Source organism: Eretmochelys imbricata, chromosome 8 (assembly GCF_965152235.1).
Source record: "Eretmochelys imbricata isolate rEreImb1 chromosome 8, rEreImb1.hap1, whole genome shotgun sequence".
NCBI lineage: Eukaryota > Metazoa > Chordata > Testudines > Cheloniidae > Eretmochelys > Eretmochelys imbricata.
In genome coordinates, this window is record NC_135579.1 from 47,015,285 (window position 1) to 47,037,200 (window position 21,916).

Sequence of the window (21,916 nt, forward strand, 5' to 3'; positions counted from 1 at the left end):
AGTGGTAGATGTGATATATTGTGACATTAGTAAGGCTTTTGATACAGTCTCATGTGACCGTCTCTTAAATAAACTAGGGAAATATAGCATAGACTAACCTACTATAAGATGGGTGCACAATTGGTTGGAAAACCATACTCTGAGAATAATCAATGGTTCATGGTCAAGCTAGAAGGGCATATTGAGTGGGGTTCCCATAGGGACCTATCCTGGGTCCGGTTCTGTTCAATATCTTCATAAATAATTTGGATAATGTCAGAGAACGTACACTTTCAAAGTTTGCAGACTGTTGCAAGCTGGGTGGAGTTGCAAGCGCTTTGGAGACAAGATTAGAATTCAAAATAATCTTGACAAACTGGAGAAATGGTCAGAATTAAATAGGATGAAATTCAATAAGGACAAATGCAAAGTACTACACTTAAGAAGGAATAATCAATTGCACAAATACAAAATGGGAAATGACTGCCTAAGGGAGGAGTACTGCAGAGAAGGATCTGGAAGGGTGTAGTGGATCACAAACTAAGTATGTGTCAACAATGTAATACTGTGGCCAAAAAAAACAACAACAAAAACCCCCACCATTCTGGGATGTATTAGCAGAAGTGTTGTAAGCATGACACAAGAAGTAATTTTTCCACTCTAATCAGCACTGATAAGGCGCCAGCTGGAGTACTGTGTGCAGTTCTGGGCACCACACTTCAGGAAAGATGTGGACAAATTGGACCAAGTCTGGAGGAGAGCAACAAAAATTATTAAAAGTCTAGAAAACATGACCCATGAGGATAGCTTTAAAAAAATTGAGTTTGTTTAGTCTGGAGAAGAGAAGACTTGAGGAGGACATAAGTCTTCAGATACATAAAAGGCTGTACTAAAGAGGAGGGTGATAAATTGTTCTCCTTAGCCACTGAAGACAGGAAAAAGAAGTAATGGGCTTAAATTGCAGCAAGGGAGATTTAGGTTAGACATTAGGAAGAACTTCCTTACTGTAAGTGTAGTAAGGCACTGGAACAAATTACCTAGGGTTGTGGTGGAATCTCTGTCACTGGAGGGTCTTATGGACAGGTTAGACCAATACCTGTAAGGGATGGTCTAGATCAGGGGTGGGCAAACTTTTTGGCCCGAGGGTCACATCTGGATATGGAAATTGTATGGCAGGCCATGAATGCTCACGAAATTGGGGGTTGGGATGCTGGATGAAGTGAGGGCTCTGGCTGGGGGTGCAGGCTCAGCGGTGGGGTCAGAAATGAGGAGTTCAGGGTGCAGGAAGGGGCTCTGGGCTGGGGCAGAGGGTTGGGATGTGGGGGTGGGTGAGGGCTCTGGAGTGGGGCTGGTGATGAGGGGTTGGGGATGCAGGAGGGTGCTTCGGGCTGGGACCAAGAAGTTTGGAGAGCAAGAGGGGGATCAGGGCTGGGGAAGGGGGTTGGGGTGCAGGAGGGGGTCAGGGGTGCAGGCTCCATGTGGCGCTTACCTCAAGCAGCTCCCACAAGCAGCGGCATGTTCACCCTCCAGCTCTAAATGCTGGCACGGCCAGGCGGCTCTGTGCGCTGCCCTGTCCACAGGCACCACCCCTGCAGCTCCCATCGGCCGTGGTTCACGGTGCTTGGGGCGGGGGCAGCGTGTGGAGCCCCTTGGCTGCCGCTTCACATAGGAGCCAGAGTGGGGACATACCACTGCTACCGGGAGCCGCGTGGAGCAGGGCAAGCCCCTGACCCCGCTCTCCGGCGGGCGCTCAAGGGCCTAATTAAAACGTCTGGAGGGCTGGATGTGGTCCCAGGTCTGTAGTTTGCCCACCCCGATCTAGATCATTGATGGGCAACCTGCAGGCTGTATGCGGCCCATCAAGGTAAGCTGATTGCAGGCCGCAAGACATTTTGCTGACGTTGACCATCCGCAGGTCCCAGTGGCCGCAGTTTGCCGTTCCCAGCCAACGGGAGCTGTGGGAAGCGGCAGCTGGCTGCAGTTCGCTGTTCCTGGCCAATGGGCGCTGCGGGAACTGGTGGGCTACTGGCTGCTGCTACCTGTAGTTCCCATTGGCCAGAAATGGCAAACCACAGCCACTGGGAGCTGCGGGGGGCCATGCTTGTGGATGGTCAATGTAAGCAAAATGTCTCACGGCCCACAATCAGCTTGCCTACCACTAGTCTAGATAATGCTTAGTCCTGCCTCAGTGCAGGGAATTGGAGTAGGTTAGTGGTTCTCAACCATGTGTGCACGTACCCCTGGGGGTATGCAGAGGTCTTCTACTTCAACTCGTCTAGATATTTGCCTAATTTTATAATAGGTTATATTTTTGGCACTAGTGAAGTCAGTGCAAACTAAAATTTCATACAATGACTTGTTTATACTGCTCTATATACTATACACTTAAATGTAAGTACAGTATTTATATTCCAGTTGATTTATTTTATAATTATATGGTAAAGATGAGAGAGTAAGCAATTTTTCAGTAATAGTGTGCTGTTGCACTTCTGTATTTTTGTGTGATTTTGTAAGCAAGTAGTTTTTAAGCGAGGTGAAACTTGGGGGTATGCAAGACAAATCAGACTCTTGACAGGGGTACAGTAGTTCTAGAAAGGTTGAGAACCACTGTACTAGATGACCTATCGAGGTCCCTTCCAGCCCTACATTTCTATGATCTCTTTATGCCCTCAAGCTGCTGTACTCAGGAATTGGGCAGGTGAGCAGGGGAGTTTTTAATGCTTTCTTCATGTGGAACTTAGAAGTTCAGTAACAGAATTTCCCTCTCGTGTACCTTGAAAGCCAGGTGCCATAGAAAGCTTTGTGCCTGCTCCTGCTCCCATTGAAGTCCAGGAAATATGGTTCCAAGGAGCATTAAGTTATGTCAGAGGCCTGTAAAATTTCTCCTAATAGGATGAGTTGCTGGAGTAGAAGGATATTTTTAGGCATTTCAGAATTATATTTTGATGTTGTGAAATGTGGTGGTGATATGGTAGTGGGTTTATATAATGCACTTTTTAGAGTTTGTGTTTTAATTATATTGTGTAATAACTAATCTATGTAACTCTTTTATAGTGAGTAATGTAGTATGTATGTTAGTGTTAAAGTACTTACAGGTAATAGATCCTGGGAACAGGAAATGAGATATTATAAACCCCTAGTAATTTGTTATTTTGACCTTTGTGTCTGGATAACAGGAAAGGAGGAAAGTAGATAAAATACCGAATTCTCACACTTTGCTGCATGCTTAGATTTGCACAATGTTCCTCCACCCATGTCAGGGCTGGGGCTTTCTTTAGCCTGGGCTACGCTAAAAAGACAAATAGTTTTTAACTTACAAAATTTCTTGTAAGTAACAATAGTTAGTTTTGCAGTTCCTGTTTGCTTCCTGGTCTGGATCTGGCCTGTTGGTGATCTTGAGCAAGTCACTTCCCTTTCTGTACCTCAGTTTCTCCATCTGTAAATTGAGGATAATGATACTGACCTCCTTTGCAGAGCACTTTGAGATATAAAGAAAAGTACTACATTAGGGCTAGTGATTTATTATTAATGCTTAGTAATTCATAAATAACTTAATGTATTTACACAGTGGTCTTTACAAAAGGAACAGGTTTGCAAACCCTTTTGTGGATTCTTTTGATTAGTTAAGTTGTGTCCTACAAAGTTGATCTTTGCCATATGTAAATAAAGCGAATAGGATTTAAACCATACACTGAATAACGTGGTCCAATGGTCTCAGATTTGGTACAATAATGTAATTTTCCTTTAGCTTTTTCACTATTTTTTCTAGCCCTTTTTACTATAATAGTTTCTTAGGATCACTGCTGATTATGGTGTGGACTTCTTAATGGAAGAACAGTTGTAATCTAATAAACTGGTTTCCTGATTCAGCACTGCAAGATATGTATATAAGAAGGCCAAGGCCAGCTTCTTGAAATTCTTACCATACTAGAATCCTTGTTTTAATTTACCTAATATTTTACAGTAAATGTAAGTTTTGGTAGTTTGTGCTTGATGCTGAAATGTAGAATTGCTGTGCTAGTTAATGTGTACAGAGGCTTCCTTTGAATTGCTCATTTTTCAGTAAAGTGTATTTAATGTTTTCCACATGGGTTGTGTTGAATATATTTCACACTTAAAGAGGTGATGTTGGTGATTCCATTAGAGACTAAGTTGAATTCCTGTTATGCCATTCCATTTGGATAATGTAGTCCATAACTTGTGTTCTTGCTGTGTGTTACTGCAGCATTGTTCAGGGCTGATTCTGCTCTTGAAATTCAAATGTCCAGATCTGTCCTGAACTAGTGCTATTTTTTCTTGACTGTGGGGCTAATAGAGAACTTTAGTGTTAGGGCTTGTCTACAAAGTGAGTTAAGGCGCAGCAAGCCAGGGTGTGAATCTACAGCACGCTAGAAGTTCCATAGTCCACTCGGACTGCTTCAAAAGTTACTTCCAAAGGGGAGAACATCAGAGTGGACTATGGTACTTGTGAGGCACTGCAGGTGGTCTGCATGGCTAGCTAAAGTGCTGTAGCTTCACACCCCCACTTGCCACACACTATCTCACCACATAGACAGGCCCTTAAAATCACAAACTTGTCCAAAATAAAAAGTCAGATCCTGAAAATTATTGCATAGTGTACACTTGCCACTAAAGCCCAGGGGTATGTGGTCTTAGTAAGACCTACGTAAGGAATTCAGGCTTTGGTCATAGTTACTAGCACATGCCTTCTTAACATTCAAAGACTGAAAATCTGAAACCGTTTGGAACTCAGAACCCACCCCTCTAATTTGCAGAAAACTAGTTGTGAAAACAGCCCAAGGGACCTGATATTTTTCCATCCCAGCTGCTCCAGCTGAACTACAGCTGCAAATTAAAAAAAAAAAAAAAGAGAGAGAAAAAAAAAGAAGAAAAGTATTGTTCCTGTAAACTGTTGAGTGTATTTTATAACAGCAATAATTCCCACAAAATCAGTTATGGCAGTTAATGACTGGTTTGTTAAGGCATTAACTACCCTCAGCTGGGAATGACCAATTTCTCTGGAATGGTTGTATAAGTACTAAGCATAATTCAATAACACTTTCAAATAATGATTTGGTTAATTACTGTTAAATTCTTGTGGAAATCCTATCTAAGTACTTATGACCTCCACATTTAATATCCAATGAGTTCATCATGATTCATGTTTATTACCATAAATACCAAAGGAATCCATAATGACTAGGCCATTATTTTTCCATGGGTGCCTTGACTGCTTTAGTCAATTTGGCTAATCTACCTTCAGTCACTAAGTGCCTGATTCTCAAAACTACCAGTCTTTGCAGGGCACTACTCTGGCACATTGCCAAAACATTGGTGACTTTATATGCGAACTGTTGGCAGAGAATCTTTGTACTTTTCCTAGTTAGGGGACTAATTTATGCCTACTGAATAAGTCATAAGGAAGTCCTTTGCAGTGCCTGCTTTTGCATGTGTGGCCCTGCGTTGTTATAAAAAATAGCATCCTGTTACCCCATCCTGTTCCTTTAAGGCTTCTGCATCCAGGAAGAGAGCTGTTCTTTACCCTGGCTCAAAGTGAGAGGGTCGAGACTGGGTTGATCTTCAACAGAATCTCCAAATAATTCTGATTGACTCATGGCTTCATTCAGCAATGTTCAAACTAGAACAAAACACAAGATGTGTATCTTCTGATTAATTTGTTAAACAATGATCATTCACCCATGCCAGAATGATTAAAGGACTGGAAAACAAGCCTTATAGCAATAGATTCAAGGCGCTCAGTCTGTTTAGCTTAACAAAAGAAGGTTAAGGGGCACAGTTTATAAATACTTCCATGGAGAAAAATTTGATAATTGACTCTTCAATCTAGTGGACAAACAAATAACAAGATCTGATGGCTGGAAGCTGAAGCTAGACAAATTCGATCTATAAATAAGGTGTACATTTTTAACAGTGGTGAGGGTAATCAACCACAGAAATAATTTAACAATGGTTGTGGTGGATTCTCCATCACTCACTGGCGATTTTTAAATCAACATTGCTTCCTCCCCGCCCCCCCAGATACACTTCAAACAGGAATTAGTTGAGGGAAATTCTCTGGCCTGTGTCATACAGGAGGTCAGATTAGATGGTTTCTTCTGGCCTTGTAATCTTTGTATATACCTTTTAGGGAGTTAAAGTCCTTTTGAGCAAGGAGAGCACCTGGCTTGTCAGTCTGTCAAAATTTCCTCTGAAGAGTATTATGCCACCTACCTTAAACTCAGTAGTCTGGCTAAATGCTCAAAAAACTAAGTGTTGATGCTATTGAACTTGCAAACTGTTGATGTGTTGAATCTCCTTTCCCTGAATGACACTGGAAAAGAAGATAGCTAAAGGTTGTCTCCAATATTTGCCAATATGCTGATTGAGCCTGCCATGGTGCCTAGAGCAGGGGTTCTCAGGACAAATTTTTTGGTGGCCTCAGTATGGCCACCAACTCTTGCTGATGCCCGTGCTTATATTTTTTCCTAAAATACTTGTGGACTGGAGCCTGAAGGCCTATGTCCAGATCCTGAAGCCGCATGGACAGGGCCTAGAGATGGACCCTGGGGCCTGCTGCCTCAGAGCCGGAGCCCAGGACTGGAGCCTGAAGCCCCATGGCCAGAGTCTGCTGCCCTGCCTCCCCAGGGCTGAAGCCCAAAGCCTAAGCCCCACTGCCCCTGGCAAGGTGGTGAACTCACTGGCTGCCCGCTCCTCCAGCGTTGTGCCACAGGTGTCTCCAGAGGAGGGCAGGGTCCAACCCCTACTGGCAGCCCCAGCAACCAATTCCAAGGCAGTGCATCCAGGAGCAACAGGGAGGGGCCGCTACTTTGCCACTCCCCTCCCCCCCAATCACAGCCAAGGAGGCTGTGGATGCAAGAAAAGCCCCTTGTGGCCACGTGCTGCCACGGTGGCTGCATTTGAGAAATGATGGCCTAGAGTGGGTCACAGCTGAGAAAGCCAAAGTCAGGACAGACTGATAGAAAACAGGGCAGATCTACCAGTGTGGGTGTTATATTCTACAATTAGATTTAACCAGATCAGGAACAAATGAGTATTCCTGTATTGCTACACCAGTTTACCATGGAATCACAAAGTGTCTCTCCTTTGGCAATCCGACCCTGGTTTATCACTCAGAAAAACTGTACTTCTGTGATAAATGATCCAAAAATCACATATTAGGTTCTTCCAACTCCACGGAGCTGGCCACATACCTGAGATCAAAATATACTTCAGGATCTCACAAATTCCATGCTGCAGCCAATCTTTAGTAAATTAACTAAAGATTTATTAGTAAAAAAAGAAAAGTGAATCATATTACATTACAGTCAATTTCAGAGTCTGTAGATCAGGATGACTGCGGTGATGTTAACTTCTGCTAGTTTGCAATAAATCTATCCGGTACATCCAAAAGATTAGAGCCCAAATGGTAGCCTGGATGTAGAGTCTGTTAGTCTTTCCATGAATCTTTTGGGGAATCCCAAGTAATTACTTGGGGCTCTCCATCCAGTGGCTCAAACTTTCCCTGTTTAAAATTCAGCAGATCAGAGATGGCAGGATCATGCCCGAGGTTTTTCTTTTATAGTTGAAACACGCTGCCAAGTGTTTCGAGCACTGCACATACCCAAAGATTCCTCTTTAAGTCCACACTAACCCACCCTTTGAGGGTAACATTCTACTTCCTATGTGAGACGAAGTGGGACTGTTCTTAATGTTTCCTCTGAATAGTGTGGGGGTGCCTCAGTTTCCCCTATGCAGTTCTTAAGTATCTCGGTGGTGGGGTAAGGGTGTATGATCATTGCAGAGCCCTAGAGGGCAGGTGTGTGCAGGAGTCTGGACACAGAGGATGGCCGACACCCTGTTTCCTGGCAACTGATGGCCTGGGCCCTTCCCCCCTGCAAGGTGAGAGCTAAAGGGTTGGAGAACAAAGGTATCAGGTGACCTCCTGGCCCGGGAAAGGAACAAAGCCCGGAGGAGGGGCTGGAGGGAGTTTCAGTTTGGTGCTGGCTGGGACATGGAGTGAAGGGCAGACGTGGTTGTCTGGCTCACTGCCCCCCAAAATGGACCCAGTGGAGGGGTCCTGTTCTCTGCACTTACAAGCTCTGTTTTAGACCATGTTCCTGTTGTCTAATAAATCTTCTGTTTTACTGGCTGGTTGAGAGTCACATCTGACTGCGAAGTTGGGGTGCAGGACCCGCTGGCTTCCCCAGGAGCCCCGCCTGGGCAGACTCGCTGTGGGGAAGCACACGGAGGGGCAGAGGATGCTGAATGCTCCGAGGTCAGACCCAGGAAGGTGGAAGCTGTGTGAGCTTTGTGTCCTGAAGACAGGCTGCTCACTGAGAGGAAACTGCCCCAGAGTCCTGACTAGCTTTGTGGGGAGCAGTTCCAGAGCATCACCCAGGGACTCCGTGACACTATGCATATGCAGTTCTGCAGAAAAGGACCTAGGGATTGCAGTGGACGAGAAGCTGGATATGAGTCAACAGTGTGCCCTTGTTGCCAAGAAGGCTAACGGCATTTTAAGTTGCATAAGTAGGAGCATTGCCAACAGATCAAGGGACGTGATCATTCCACACTAGTCGGCATTGGTGAGGCCTCATCTTTCATAGATTCAGAGAATATCAGAGTTGGAAGGGACTTCAGGAGATCATCTAGTCCAACCCACTGCTCAAAGCAGGACCAATCCCCAATTTTTGCCTTAGTTCCCTAAATACCCCCTCAAGGATTGAACTCACAACCCTGGGTTTAGCAGGCCAATGCTCAAACCACTGAGCTATCCCTCCCTCCTCTGGAGTACTGTGTCCAATTTTGGGTCCCACACTACAAGAAGGGATGTGGAAAAATTGGAAACAGTCCAGCGGATGGCAACAAAAATGATTAGGGTGCTGGAGCACATGGCTTATGAGGAGAGGCTGAGGAACTGGGCTTATTTAGTCTGCAGAAGAGAAGAGTGAGAGGGGATTTGATAGGTGCTTTCAACTACCTGAAAGGGGGTTCCAAAGAGGATGGCTCTAGACTGTTCTCAGTGGTAGCAGATGACAGAACAAGGAGTAATGGTCTCAAGTTGCAGTGGGGGAGGTTTAGGTTGAATATTAGGAAAAACTTTTTCACTAGGAGGGTGGTAAAGCACTGGAATGGGTTACCTAGGGAGATGGTGGAATCTCCTTCCTTTGAGGTTTTTAAGGTCAGGCTTGACAAAGCCCTGGCTGGGATGATTTAGTTAGGGATGGGTCCTGCTTTGAGCAGGGGGTTGGACTAGATGATCTCCTGAAGTCTCTTCCAACCCTGATATTCTATGATAGAAAGGTAATCCAGCTACTCTGATTTATACAAGGCAGTTCCCGGTTATTCATTATAACAGGGATAGATAAGTTGAAGAAAATATAGGGAATATTCATTTTGATTCATGCAGTATATACACATCTTGTGAATATATGACCAATCACTAAATACAGGCCTTTGATCTAATAACAATTGAATATAGTTACATATTTAATGTAAAGGTAATTAGTTACAAGATATAGATAGACATAAACATAAACACAGCATCTTCCTTGATTTCTTTTCAACACAAATGAATTAGCCTAATCTATTAATCCCTTTTAACATCTCTTTGATACCCACACACAAGTGAATTGTCCTGATTACAGTTGCAGTGCCTCTTCTCAAGCCTTTAAGGTTCATACCCAGGTTACTTGGCCTGTTGATCCTAACCTGAACTGGTTTGCCAGCATCACAGAGCACACCTAATAAAGCATTGGATCAGAGTGTGGTACTGAAACTGTGCCAGCTGTGTTGATGGATGACCTCTTCCAGTCAAAACATTCTTCCTCAGCCTCTTTCCTGCAGCATTCAACCCTTTGATTCTTAACCTGCTGCTATTTTGCCTGGGAACCAATAGCGGTCAGTGGTAAGGTGGTCAATGGTTCTGTTTCTTCCTACTGGGCTGCACTCAGTGTTTGTGATGGACCTCTGGGAAACTTTCGGCAAACCAGCAGAGCTTTGAAGCTGTGGAGACTGAAATTCTTTCCTTCATTTTTTTCTGTCCCTTCTTTACAAATATAGGCAAATAAAAGAAATTTAAAAGAGAACCTAGTAAATTAAATACAAAAAATTATGGTCACACAGCATTACGGTTGCACTATGGTTGCACCATGTAGTTCCAGCCCTTTGTGCATGTGTATTGTAATAGTCTTTAATGACATGGTTACATACTGTACATGAGGATGTAGAAAAAAATCATACCCCATTATATTCCAGTATTTGAGAAATTGTATGTAATTATCAAAGATTGTATTGAAATGGATGTGCACAAGAGGGACAGAGTGAAGGTTTAACCATGCAACAATAATGATGTATGAGGGTTTTTGCATTAAGAAAATACAAAGGATTAAAGTATTAAAGAGACAGTAAGTCCTGCTCCCAGAAACCTTCCATCCCAACCCCAAGATAATTCCTAATACTGGTGAGTGCAGAGGTTAAAGTAGCCATAAAATGTAAGATGGTAGTGGTTAGTTTTTGATTTCTTCCCCCCTCCCCCAATGTCTAGATACTTAATAAGCCTGGAATTCTGGATTCCGTAAACTTTGTTTTGTTGCATTGGTTCCTCTTTAATTCTCCTTTGTCTTCAACCATTGTTAATTTCATGCTGCTTGCATTTGTGTAGTGCTGCCACCTCCGTGCGTCTTCAGAACTTTTCTGTGTCAGGTGCAGTAGGCATTACTGTAGCACCTTAGACGCTTTCTACTTAAGTTGAATAGGTGGATCCATTTTGAATTTTTGGACATGTTGGAAATATCATTCAACATGTTGCTTGAGGTGCTCTATAGGCATGGTATGAAACTCTGCGCCACAGATGCTTGTTTGTGTAAATCCGGCTGTGTTGAGAGTCACAAGAAACCCTTTGCCTTCACATTCTACTGTCTCTGTAATAGGAGTCTGGAAAGGGAGTGAATAGCTGTGGAAACGGGGGGAGTGAGTTGTCCAGTGACCTGGGCATAAGCGGCGCTAGTGTTTCCAAAAGAATACAAGACCTCTATATTCTACTGTCTAGAAAAGTGGTTCCCAAACTTGTTCCGCCGCTTGTGCAGGGAAAGCCCCGGGCGGGTGGGCCGGTTTGTTCACCTGCTGCGTCCACAGGTTTGGCCGATCGCGGCTCCCACTGGCCGCAGTTCGCTGCTCCAGGCCAATGGGAGCTGCTGGAAGTGGCGGTCAGTATGTCCCTCAGCCCGCACCGCTTCCAGCAGCTCCCATTGGCCTGGAGCAGCGAACTGCGGCCAGTGGGAGCCGCGATCGGCCAAACCTGCGGACGCAGCAGATAAACAAACCGGCCGGCCCGCCAGGGGCTTTCCCTGCACAAGCGGCGGAACAAGTTTGGAACCACTGGTCTAGAAAAGTGATTTTTTTCAACCTATTTTCATTTGTGGACGCCTAAAAAATTTCAGATGGAGATGCGGACCCCTTTGGAATTCTTAGACATAGTCTGCGGACCCTCTGGTCTGTGGACCACAAGTTGAAAACCACTGTTCTGTGGAACCGACAACCTTTCGTGAACCCCTTAGACATAGTCTGCGGACCCCCAGTTGAAAATCACTGGTCTAGAAATAAGCTACAGCTATCTTAATAGCACTTGAAATTCAAAGGAAAGATTTAACTGGCTGTTTGTTCCAGCTAATAATTTTGATTACTAGGGGTAAAGGTTGTTTACAAGAATGAAAAGCTTTGTCGTGTTTGTTAAACATAATTGTGCCAGATTCTTGGCTGGTGTAACCAGTATAGTTCCCACTGAGTGACTTCTGTGGAGTGATGCCAGTTTCCATCAGCTGAGAATCTGGCCCAATTTTAGTCTAGTTCATTATTTTGTTACTATTGTTTAGCGGATCATCCACCTCTGCTTCTCTTGGAGGTTCCTGTGTTGGCCAGCAAGACACAAGTCAGGCATCCGACTCCTAAGCTGACATGGGGAAGGAAGTTCTGAGAGCAGTGGAAACAACTCCTTATTCCGACCCCCTAAGACTTGAGGGCGTGACTCACTCTTTTTAAAGCCTCTAGCTGTATCTATAGCAGTTTGGCCCTGCACCTTTCATACTGTAGTTGGCTTTACAATTTCACTCCATGGAAATGGGCTGGTGAGATATGTATTGCCTCTACTAGAGGAAAAATAAAAAATGAAAAGAAATTGCCATGTTTGCTTAAAAATCTTCGCAACTGCAGGATATTCATTGTGTTATCTTACCATTAATCAGTTGGGCATGATTCTTTCCACAGTTACTATAGAAAAGTACTATTTCTAAAGTGGGCCAGAGGTTGCAAGGTAAGACAGCTGTTGCTAAATTATCTCCCAATGATATCTGAGGGATCAATTTCCCCTTATGCTTAGCAGAGGAAAGAACACAATGTCTCTTTGCAAATGGCGAGTTTGTTAAAGCAACCACTGACAGGGTTTCATGTTATTTTTAAAAATTAATCATTCTGATCTGATAGAGGAGACCTACGTCCCTCATAATGACACTTAGTGGGAGGAGTTTAACTATGATGGTTGTCTTAGAACATCAACACGTTGCCAAGCTATCGCATAGGTACCACTTCTATTTCCTGTTCTAAATATAGGGGGAATTGTGGCATTTCAAATAACCTTGTGTGGTAATTGCAGGCAAATGCTGACTTCATAATGGTGGCTGCTATATATCCTGATTAAATCCATAGGCATGTTCAGATAAATGCACTAATCCCACCTATCCCAATATTACACTTGTGACAATCAGGGTCCAGAGAGTCCAAGGGAAGAAAGGGGGGGTCTGAACCCCAAAGAATAAGCAATAAGCAGCGGGTTATATACAATGTTGTTTGTGTATAAAGATATGCCAAGTAAAGTCTTTTAGGAAAGCTTGTAGTGTTCTGAACTTCATGGTCACTAGGAGATCTGGATAGAGGTTGTGGTTATGAATATATGCATGTATATGTGTGTAGAACATTGTAATTGCAACACGAGTGCACCAACAGCATTATCTCACAGCAGTGTGGGGAAGCAATCTGGCAGGGAGGGGCACCTCCCAGGGTAGTTGTTTACATGAAACTAATTCCAAGCACCAAGCATCCTACAACCCAGGGAAGAACAATCATGGACTGCTACATGGAAAGTCGTTGAAACTGAAAAGAAACCCCGTCTTGAACCCCTAAGAAAGGAGGGAATTTTTCCTGCGCTGTGTAACCATGAATTAACGTAGTCTGGAAGAAAGGAAGAAAACTCTGCAAACCTTGTTAAAAGGGAAGGGATTTGAAATGAAGGCTATCCCTAGTGTGCAAACCATCTGGAGTGTGTCCCTCAAAGTGAACTGGTGATTGGGAGCTGGTTTCACCCCTTCAGGGGTGATGAATCAGATGGGAACAATCCAAGTGTCTGTTAGTTAAGAACTTGGGCAGACTCGGGAGCTGAAGGGGATCTTGAGGTGATCCTGCAAGGAGTAACTAGGCGTGTGCAAGCCAGGGTGAAACATTTATGCTTGTAGGTTGGCTACTGGTGTCAGAGCTCTGAGCCATAGTAGGACAGTATTAGGGCAGTGAAATCTACAAGGCGGGCAGTGACAGAACCCCTCATTGGTCTGGGTGATCTCCAAAATGTCACACCTGTCAATCCAAAAACACTCAATTTTCTTTTCTTTATAATGTGTTCTATGCAGCTTTTGTGTTGTTTATCTAACGTATGTTCAGTTGCCTTCCTGCCCCTTGCAAATGCTTAAATGACACTGGAACACCAGAATATCTTACCTTTATATTACCAGTTTTACTGCAATTGTTCATCTGTTACATTCTTTTATTTCCAATGCTGATAGAAAACTCTCTGATAGTATTATGTATTTGGAAAAAGTTAGTTGTCTCAACTTGGCATCCTCATCAACAGCCTAGTTGGCCTTAATTTGTTCCTTTGCCGACATTCTCGGCAGAGAGAAGGTTTGGGTTGGCCACTGAGAGTGAACTCCCCTTTCAATCGTAGAAGGTGGATCCCTGCATAGTAGGGATGAACATACATTCCCAAATTACATTGTGCAAGAAGCTGGTACTGCCACTGCCTATGCTGTGTGTGATCTATGGATAAATAGAAGACTCTGGTCCTGAGCGGCTGTCAGTCCAGCATCTTTCACTAATACTAATGTGTCACACACACATTAATAAAAAAGAATCTTGTTAAAGCAACAGAGAATTTAAAAAGTGTTATCATGGTAATCTTAATTAAAGAATTAGACTCTAGTGGAGAAATAGGAATGTACAGTAACTACAGTGTTGAGGATTTTAGTTAACACATAAATTCATGTTGTGTTTTTTATTCTCCCTAGCAAATGAAAGCTACAGACAGGTAGCAATGTGTGTTCTGTATCACATAAGCATGGACGACCGCTTTAAATCGATGTTTGCGTACACAGACTGTATACCACAGGTATGTGTTTTCCTTCTAGACGCATTCCACCACAAACATACCATTTGTCGCCTTCCTGGTAGCAGAGGTCACAGTGACACCTTCAGGTGATAATGGGAACAACAATGTTTCTTCCCAGTCAAATAACTATGAGCCTCTATTAATACGGCAGCTTAACCATTCAGACTACCGTTAAGCAGCCCTCCTCAGAAGGAATAGGTGACCAACTTTGTCTGTCAGTGCTGCTGGCAAATAAGGCACATCAGGTTACTGACAAGGGTATAGGCAACCAGAAAATACCAATAGAAGATTAGCCATGTTAAAGGGAAATGACAATTGGTTCCCTATATAATTACTGTATATGTCCTGGAGAGCTTTGCTTTTTGTAGTTTCAGAAGATACTCCTTTCCAGTCTCATTTTGAGTATCAGAACATCATTGTCTGCAACGTTACGGAATATGAGCTGGAAACCAGCCAAGCAAATGTTACATCACTGCATGGACTATCTCTGCTCTGACTACAGTCCCACTAAATAAAGGACACATGAAAACTGTGTAGTTGGGAAAGAAATACCTTTTACTTACCTTCTGGATTAAGGATTGTTTGGTGCCTCTCACTATCTGTAGGGAATAAACAAACAAAATTTCATTAAAGAGAAAAAGACCTGGATCTTTTAAACAACTGTATGATTCAGTTTCTCAGGGTTCTGATTTAAGGTTAGAGTTGAGGATAGAGTCTCCATCTCATAAGTGTAAAAAGCTTTCTGGTTGCTTTTTTTAGAATTGCACCACTCTGTTCTCTTTCCTGCCAAACATCTTTTTAACATCAAGCATATCCGCGATGGGAAGTTGCAATGGAAAGTTTTCAGAACATTTTTTGTCAGTATTTCATGGCAAAAGTTGTAATGTTCTTCCAAGTCGGGGGGAAGAAGGAGGATCTGATGGGAATAGCAAGTGTATGTTGCACAATACTCTTGTAAACATCCTGCAGATTGTTTGCCACAGGATGAAGTTGTATGCTAAGAAGCCCAAATGATACAGAGAACCCACTACTTTTGAATTGTCTCCCACCAAAACCAGAGGCTTTGTTTTGCACTATGGGGCTCAGTTATGATGTGATTTTGGAAAATATGGGCATGGTTTAAAAGCCCCTAGTGCCAAATATAAAGAACCATGGAAATTTCAATAATGTTTAACTGACATGCTTGTTCTGATAGGTATTGGCTGCTCAAAGTTGTGCCTGTAACCCTTGTTCCAAAACCCATGGAAGTAAATAGACTCCCATTAATTTCATTGTTCTTTATATCTGGCTCATAAAGCCTAGAAAAACTTTAAGGCTATCTGTGACCATGATGAACAGTTACCGTGCTCATTAAATCCTATACTAGACTATGGCTGAAGACCCTGTTCATCCAAAGCCACGCTGTGATTTGCCAGTTGGTCCTTTGTGATGAACATCTGTACACCTGCAGCTGGTGGGAAGAGCTAATTATAAGGGGGAGAGGTTGGGACAGGAGGGGAGAAATGAACATGTTATAGTGACCCCCCTCCCCTCTTTGCCCCTCAAAATGCTGCCCCTCCCCCCCGCCCCCCCGGGTGACTAGATAGAAAGTGTGAAAAATCGGGATGGGACTGTGGGGTAATTGGGGCTTTCTCTTATACAGGCGCCTAATATTGGGATTGTCCCTATAAAATTGGGACATCTGGTCACCCTCCCCCTCCCTCAGATTGTTTTAATATAAAATGAAGGAGCCAACCATACTCTCTTAGCAGTAGGCCACATCAGGGTGTGTACTGGTGGGCTATTGGTGCACATCTCGGGTGGCGGAATACACTTCTCCTTCCCATGTAGTCCCCCATTCACTAAAAAAATGCGCTTCCTTTCACCCCAGTCAAGCTCTAGAAGATCACAGCACAAGCTAGCTGATGAGTTAGTTGAATTCTCCTTCATAGAAGGTTCTCCTCTGCTGACCCACTGGGACACGGGATATGAGAGGCTAGTGAATGTGACCAAAATAGGGCACAACAGCCCTATTCTGCCCCCATTGCATGGTGAGTGTCACCTCTGCAGAGCTGCCAGAGCATCCTATCTGCACAAAGAGTTGGGACTTGTTTCTGTCACATTTGCAGTCTGCAGGTCCATTAGGTCTGCTTGCCTGTGTCTTTCCTTTGAACATTTTAAATTGTCTGAAAGGGGCTGCATTCTCCCAGGTAAGCATCCTTGTGGATTTCAGGAGTTAATGGGCATTATTCTATTACCACTTAAAAGTGAGTATTAACAGTTCATTCTTGTTAGACCTTAGCAATGCGTGTTTTGTTTAAATAGGTGCAAATGCCGTCCAGATGCTGATAAAAGCATATATTGGTAATAGCCTGGCCAATCAAAGAGCATGGTTAGGCAGTGATGTTATGGTGATATTTAATATTTTACCACTGAGCGGTGTACAAGGATCTCCTCAGTTCCCCACATGTTTTCCACCACAGTTGTCCTGCTTCGCTCCTCTTTGATCTATAAGCTTCTTTTTAGTTTAATGCTGGTAAACGTCCTCTCTTGACAGCGCCCTTTGCTCCTGTCCGCCATTATCTGCTGAAGTTCAGAAACCAGAGCATCACTTCAAACAGCAGAGTTAGGGAGTAACTGGTCAGAAGAGATTCCTGAGGCATGCAGTTCTGGCATAATCATTCAAAGATGTTTGAATTGGGGTTGAGGAGGGGGTTGGACAGAGGTGTATGTGAACAGAGCTGTGGGGGTTGGCCTCTGGTCATTGGTAAATAAGTGAAGTCAGGTGCCAGAGAGTCTAGACACAGTGATTTCAGTCCTGGGTCTGTGGTATCTGATACTCAATATGGGACTTGTCTGATTGAACACTACTGCCTCTTCATTGCACATGCTGCAGCCTTTTTACTGCCTTCCTGTTAAATCAGTAAAAGATGACAATGGACATGGTAAAAGCAGAACAAATTTAATTTTAATATTTCCTATTTGGCAGCAATTATGCTCCCTTTTGAAGTGGCACGAGGCGCAATCAAATTAAATGAAGACATAATGGGAAACATGGAGTTCATACAAAACTATTATTTTAAAATTTGAACTGGTTTAATTGAAATTGGAGTATATTTATTTCTTTTTACAGAGAAGTAGCTCAGTAATGACAATCTGACCCCACTACGTTCAACATTTAATTTCCATAGATTTTTGCATTCAGTGAGCATAGAATATGTTTGTTTTAAAATATATATAAATAATTTGAAGGGATTTTAAAATGAGAGTTCTGGAGGGTAATTTCTGAAAGGTCACATCCCCTACTTGCTGAACTTTCTATATGACTTTGCTGGTTAATTCATGTTTATATCAGGGCCATAGATTTAATAAACTAAAGATCTTCTTAGAAGTACTTGAAATCAGGGAAATCTGATTAACCTTTACTTAAGAAAAGGAGGTAATAGGCAATAGCTTTTACATCACCTTGTGAAAGCCCTAAAAGATACTTTATTTTTAGAGAGAGAGTATTAAATATTTTTGGATGTTTTTCTACTTTTTCAAATATATTGATTTCAATTACAACACAGAATGAATATTCATTCTGTGTTGTAATTGAAATCAATATATTTGAAAACATAATACAATATAGAAAAACATCCAAAAACATTTAATATTCTATTGTTTAACAGCGATTAAAACTGGATTAATCATGATTAATTTTTTGAGTTAATCGTGTAAGTTAACTGCAATTAATCAGTTTTGACAATTAACAGATTGTCTGTGGAGGATTTACCTGCAGTGCTGATGCCTCCTAATTGTCCTTTCTCTGAATATATTTTTTGGTAGATACCCACTCATCTTGTACTTAATCATTCCAAGGTGTTACCACTAGGGGGCAAGAGTGCAACTACTTTGACAGTTACAGTGCAGTTCTTTCTCCATGCCCCTACCCCTGTATCTGTCCTCTTTTTAAGTGCATTTGTTTTACTCAGCCTCGTGCCCATGCTACCTTGCATTGTGATTCTGATAGGTCTTGCAAGCTAAGTAGACTGGCTTCGTCAGTGCTTGCATGGGAGTGTGCAGAATTGGGGTTGGTGCTGCAGTAGGGGTGGTCTACCTTGTGAGTCAGTAACTGAACCAAATCTGTGAAAAGTGAAGACTGAGAAATAGACTGACGTTTGGATGTCATTTATATATTGGATTTGCTGTTTGTAAAAAATTAAGGCAGACTTACAATAGACAAAATTAGGGTTGATATGTAAGCTGTGATAGACAAGTGAATATATAGGAACAAATTATATGGAATGGCAGCTAGCTGTTGGTTCTTTGTAGCCTCATCAGCGGAGTCACTAACATGCACCACAGCAGTTAGAGCAGACTGTGGGAAATGTGTATTTTATCCCATGTGTCCTTTTTCCTCTACTGAAGGAGTGGGGCAGTAGTAAAGGAGACACTGGCTCAGTACTGCAGTATATGGCAGTAGCAATGAGTGCAGCGGTAGTAGGTTTGCTTAGACAGATGGTGGGAAGGACATGTAGCAGATAAATCAGAGTGAGTTTAGATATAGGCAGCGGAGTAGACTTAGCCAGTTCAAAATAGCAGGAGTAGAATTATTATACAATAAAACAGCCATTCATAGTGCTTTATTCCATTAAGCAAACGGAAGTATCCCGTTTTTCATGGGATGAATGCATTAGTACACAAGATTTTAAACTGTTCACAGGAATTTAACCATTCACAATCAATACGTTATCTCCCTATCACTGGATTTTATTTAACAAACTAGTTTATTTTAGAAAAGGTGGCAAGTGATTGCAATTCTTAACTGTTAGTAACTCTGGCTGTCCACAAATAATCAAACCCTAGTCCTTCCAAATTAATCACTATGACAAGTTGGCAGCAAATGTAGAGATGCTGAATATGAAAAGTATTCAGATTAGCATAGTTGGCTAGAGACTATTGCTCTGTTTTTTTTTCTCGTGCTTTGGAAAGTTTAATTACTTGTGTGTGTTGGTAGTTAATGAAGATGCTCTTTGAGTGCCCTGATGAACGCATTGACCTGGAGCTCATTTCCTTCTGCATTAATCTTGCTGCTAACAAGAGAAATGTGCAACTTATCTGTGAAGGTAAGTGTGCGGAAGCTTCACAGCATATCTTTGGGTCAGTGCCTAGCACCCTGATGGCAAATGTAATAGTAATACAACTAATGACAGCAGAAAAACATTCAAACCACATTTGTAATAAACATTTATGTATGTGCACAGTTGGGTCAACTCCTAATGTCACTCATCCCCCTATTGAGCCATAGTATCTCCAATTCTGTGGTGAACAGTTCCATGAAATCACTGATGACTATTATATTGAAAACTTTATGCTTATCCTGACCCTTACTATGTGGGTTGAATGTAACTCTGGAATTCACCCCCAAATCTTCCTACAGGCAACTGGGGTTCTGTTTCCAGACATGAATAAGTAACACAGGGCCTCTTTTATTTTTTTAATGGAAAGATACAATTTGATCTATTTTAAGATTACATCCCTCAAAGCTGGTGTTTACAAGCTGCGTAGTATGAACAGGCTTACTTTTCATGCGGTTGCTCCAAAGCTGCTCTCTCTTTTTCTGAACTCCCTGTGCTGATTCTCAACTTTAAAGTGCAGTTCTTCTCTGAAATGACACCATAAAACTGGCACATTCTCAGTCAACCATTTTGCTCCCTGTATGTATTCAGAATCCTAGCCACTAGCTTCAGTGGCAACTGCTTCATAGATTCTAAGGTCAGAAGGAACAATTATTTATTCCGGTCCCTGCATACAACAGACCATAGAATTTACACAGCGATTTCTGCCTCAAGCTCTGTCACTTGTAGTTGAACAAAACAATGTTAATTGCTTTTTAGTCCTATTATCACTTGAAAGCCAACACCTCTAAAACAGAGTGAGCTGGATTCTATTCCTTTTTGTGCATCAACAACTCTATTTTTACTAAATTCCAATCAGTTATACATGTGCAAACTACACAGAAGACAGTGGACTTGCACAAGTGTCACTGAGGGAATAATTTAGTGTGCAGGATGTTTTTTACTGATGAGGATACATGAGAAGGAAAGAACCCAGTTTGACACTCAGAACCCAGACTGAGTTGGCAGGGCTCACAGTTAGAGAACAACCTTTTTTTATTTGCAAACTGAGCTTATTTGGTCTGGAATCAATAAAAGCAGTACAATAATGCCATTTTTACAGAATTTCCTTTCAGAGTTATAGCTATGAAAAACTTACAATTTTTCACCAACTTAGATGCAACTTTGTGTATGCATCACATTTTCTCTTTCTGACTGGGGATGTTTTCTATGAAAACAGGATTTCTGCTGCTGCATAATCATCTTTCGTTGCTGATTTGCTCAGCGTATCAGACCTAACCCTTTGCTATATTTTCAGTAGGGCTATTTATATATTGACTAGCATGAGGGCTGCTTCCTTTGTTGGTGCTCTGTCACAGAAACTCGTATAAAAATAAAAAAGTAACTGTTAATATCAGACAGGCAAGGTTGTCCTGAAGAGTCACATCAGTAAGACCATGATTTGGCCACAATATCAAATAGTTGAGTCTGGTGAATGTACTGTTGTTCCTGTAGTGTCCAAAATGCGGTGAGGGCTTGTTTGCTCCCTAGACATGTACTAAAAGAGTGCTTTGGTTTATAGCCTTTGCCAGCTCCCCTGGGCAAAGTAGCTGTTATATATGAGTACCTCTATTTGAAATTCCTTTGCAAGAAACCTGTCCAGACTTATATTTCCTCAAGTTACCAATATTAAGATGGATAGGCATTGTTTGAGAACTTGACTTGAAAATTAAGAGCAGGAGTTTGGGATGGCTGTATAGAATTGGGGTAGTCATAGTGGTGGTGGGAGTAGAGGCTTAGCAGGTGGGTTGCTTTTATTAGAGTTATAGTTGATAACTGAACTATTTAGTTCAGTTTTCTCTTATAGTGATGAGTCCTAATATTCAATAATTGAGATATTGGCTATTATATATTTGCCTTATATTTTGTCTTGGAGTTTATTCAGGTGAAATTTGTCCCTCTCATTATGGCCTGAAAGAACAAAATAGTTTCTGCTTTGTCTGATTTATTTGCCTTTGTCCTTTAATACTCGTTAATAAGAAAAAAATTCTAATTGTTTCTTTTTTTTTAAGCAAAAGACCTGATTCTAGCTTTAATATGATCTGGGAGATTTGCCATGTATCATTTTCTTTTCAGGAAACGGATTGAAGCTGTTAATGAAGAGAGCTCTGAAGTTCAAGGATCCATTGTTGATGAAGATGATCAGGAACATTTCACAACATGATGAGCCAACGAAAAACCTGTTTATTGTAAGCACTTGCTATACGTTCTCAGTACCCTCTATCCCTTTGCATTGGAAAGGATTTTGGCTTTAGACTGCTGCTGCATCTTGAAGGATGGGTTGGCTTTTATCTTTACAAACGATTTTATATTCTTGAGTTTCATGTATTTGGCATTTCCATGTTTTTATGAAGCTGGTTTCATTGGT

At 42.2% G+C, this 21,916-nt stretch overlaps 1 protein-coding gene across 1 annotated transcript in view; it reads left to right on the plus strand.

Moving 5' to 3' along the window:
- Window positions 1-21,916, plus strand: part of KIFAP3 (kinesin associated protein 3) — a 130,301-nt gene that overhangs the window by 39,064 nt on the left and 69,321 nt on the right. The window contains exons 11-13 of the mRNA XM_077824048.1: window positions 14,310-14,410; window positions 19,389-19,497; window positions 21,625-21,737. Of these exons, the coding sequence (XP_077680174.1) occupies window positions 14,310-14,410; window positions 19,389-19,497; window positions 21,625-21,737 (323 nt within the window). The remainder of the gene's footprint in view (window positions 1-14,309; window positions 14,411-19,388; window positions 19,498-21,624; window positions 21,738-21,916) is intronic.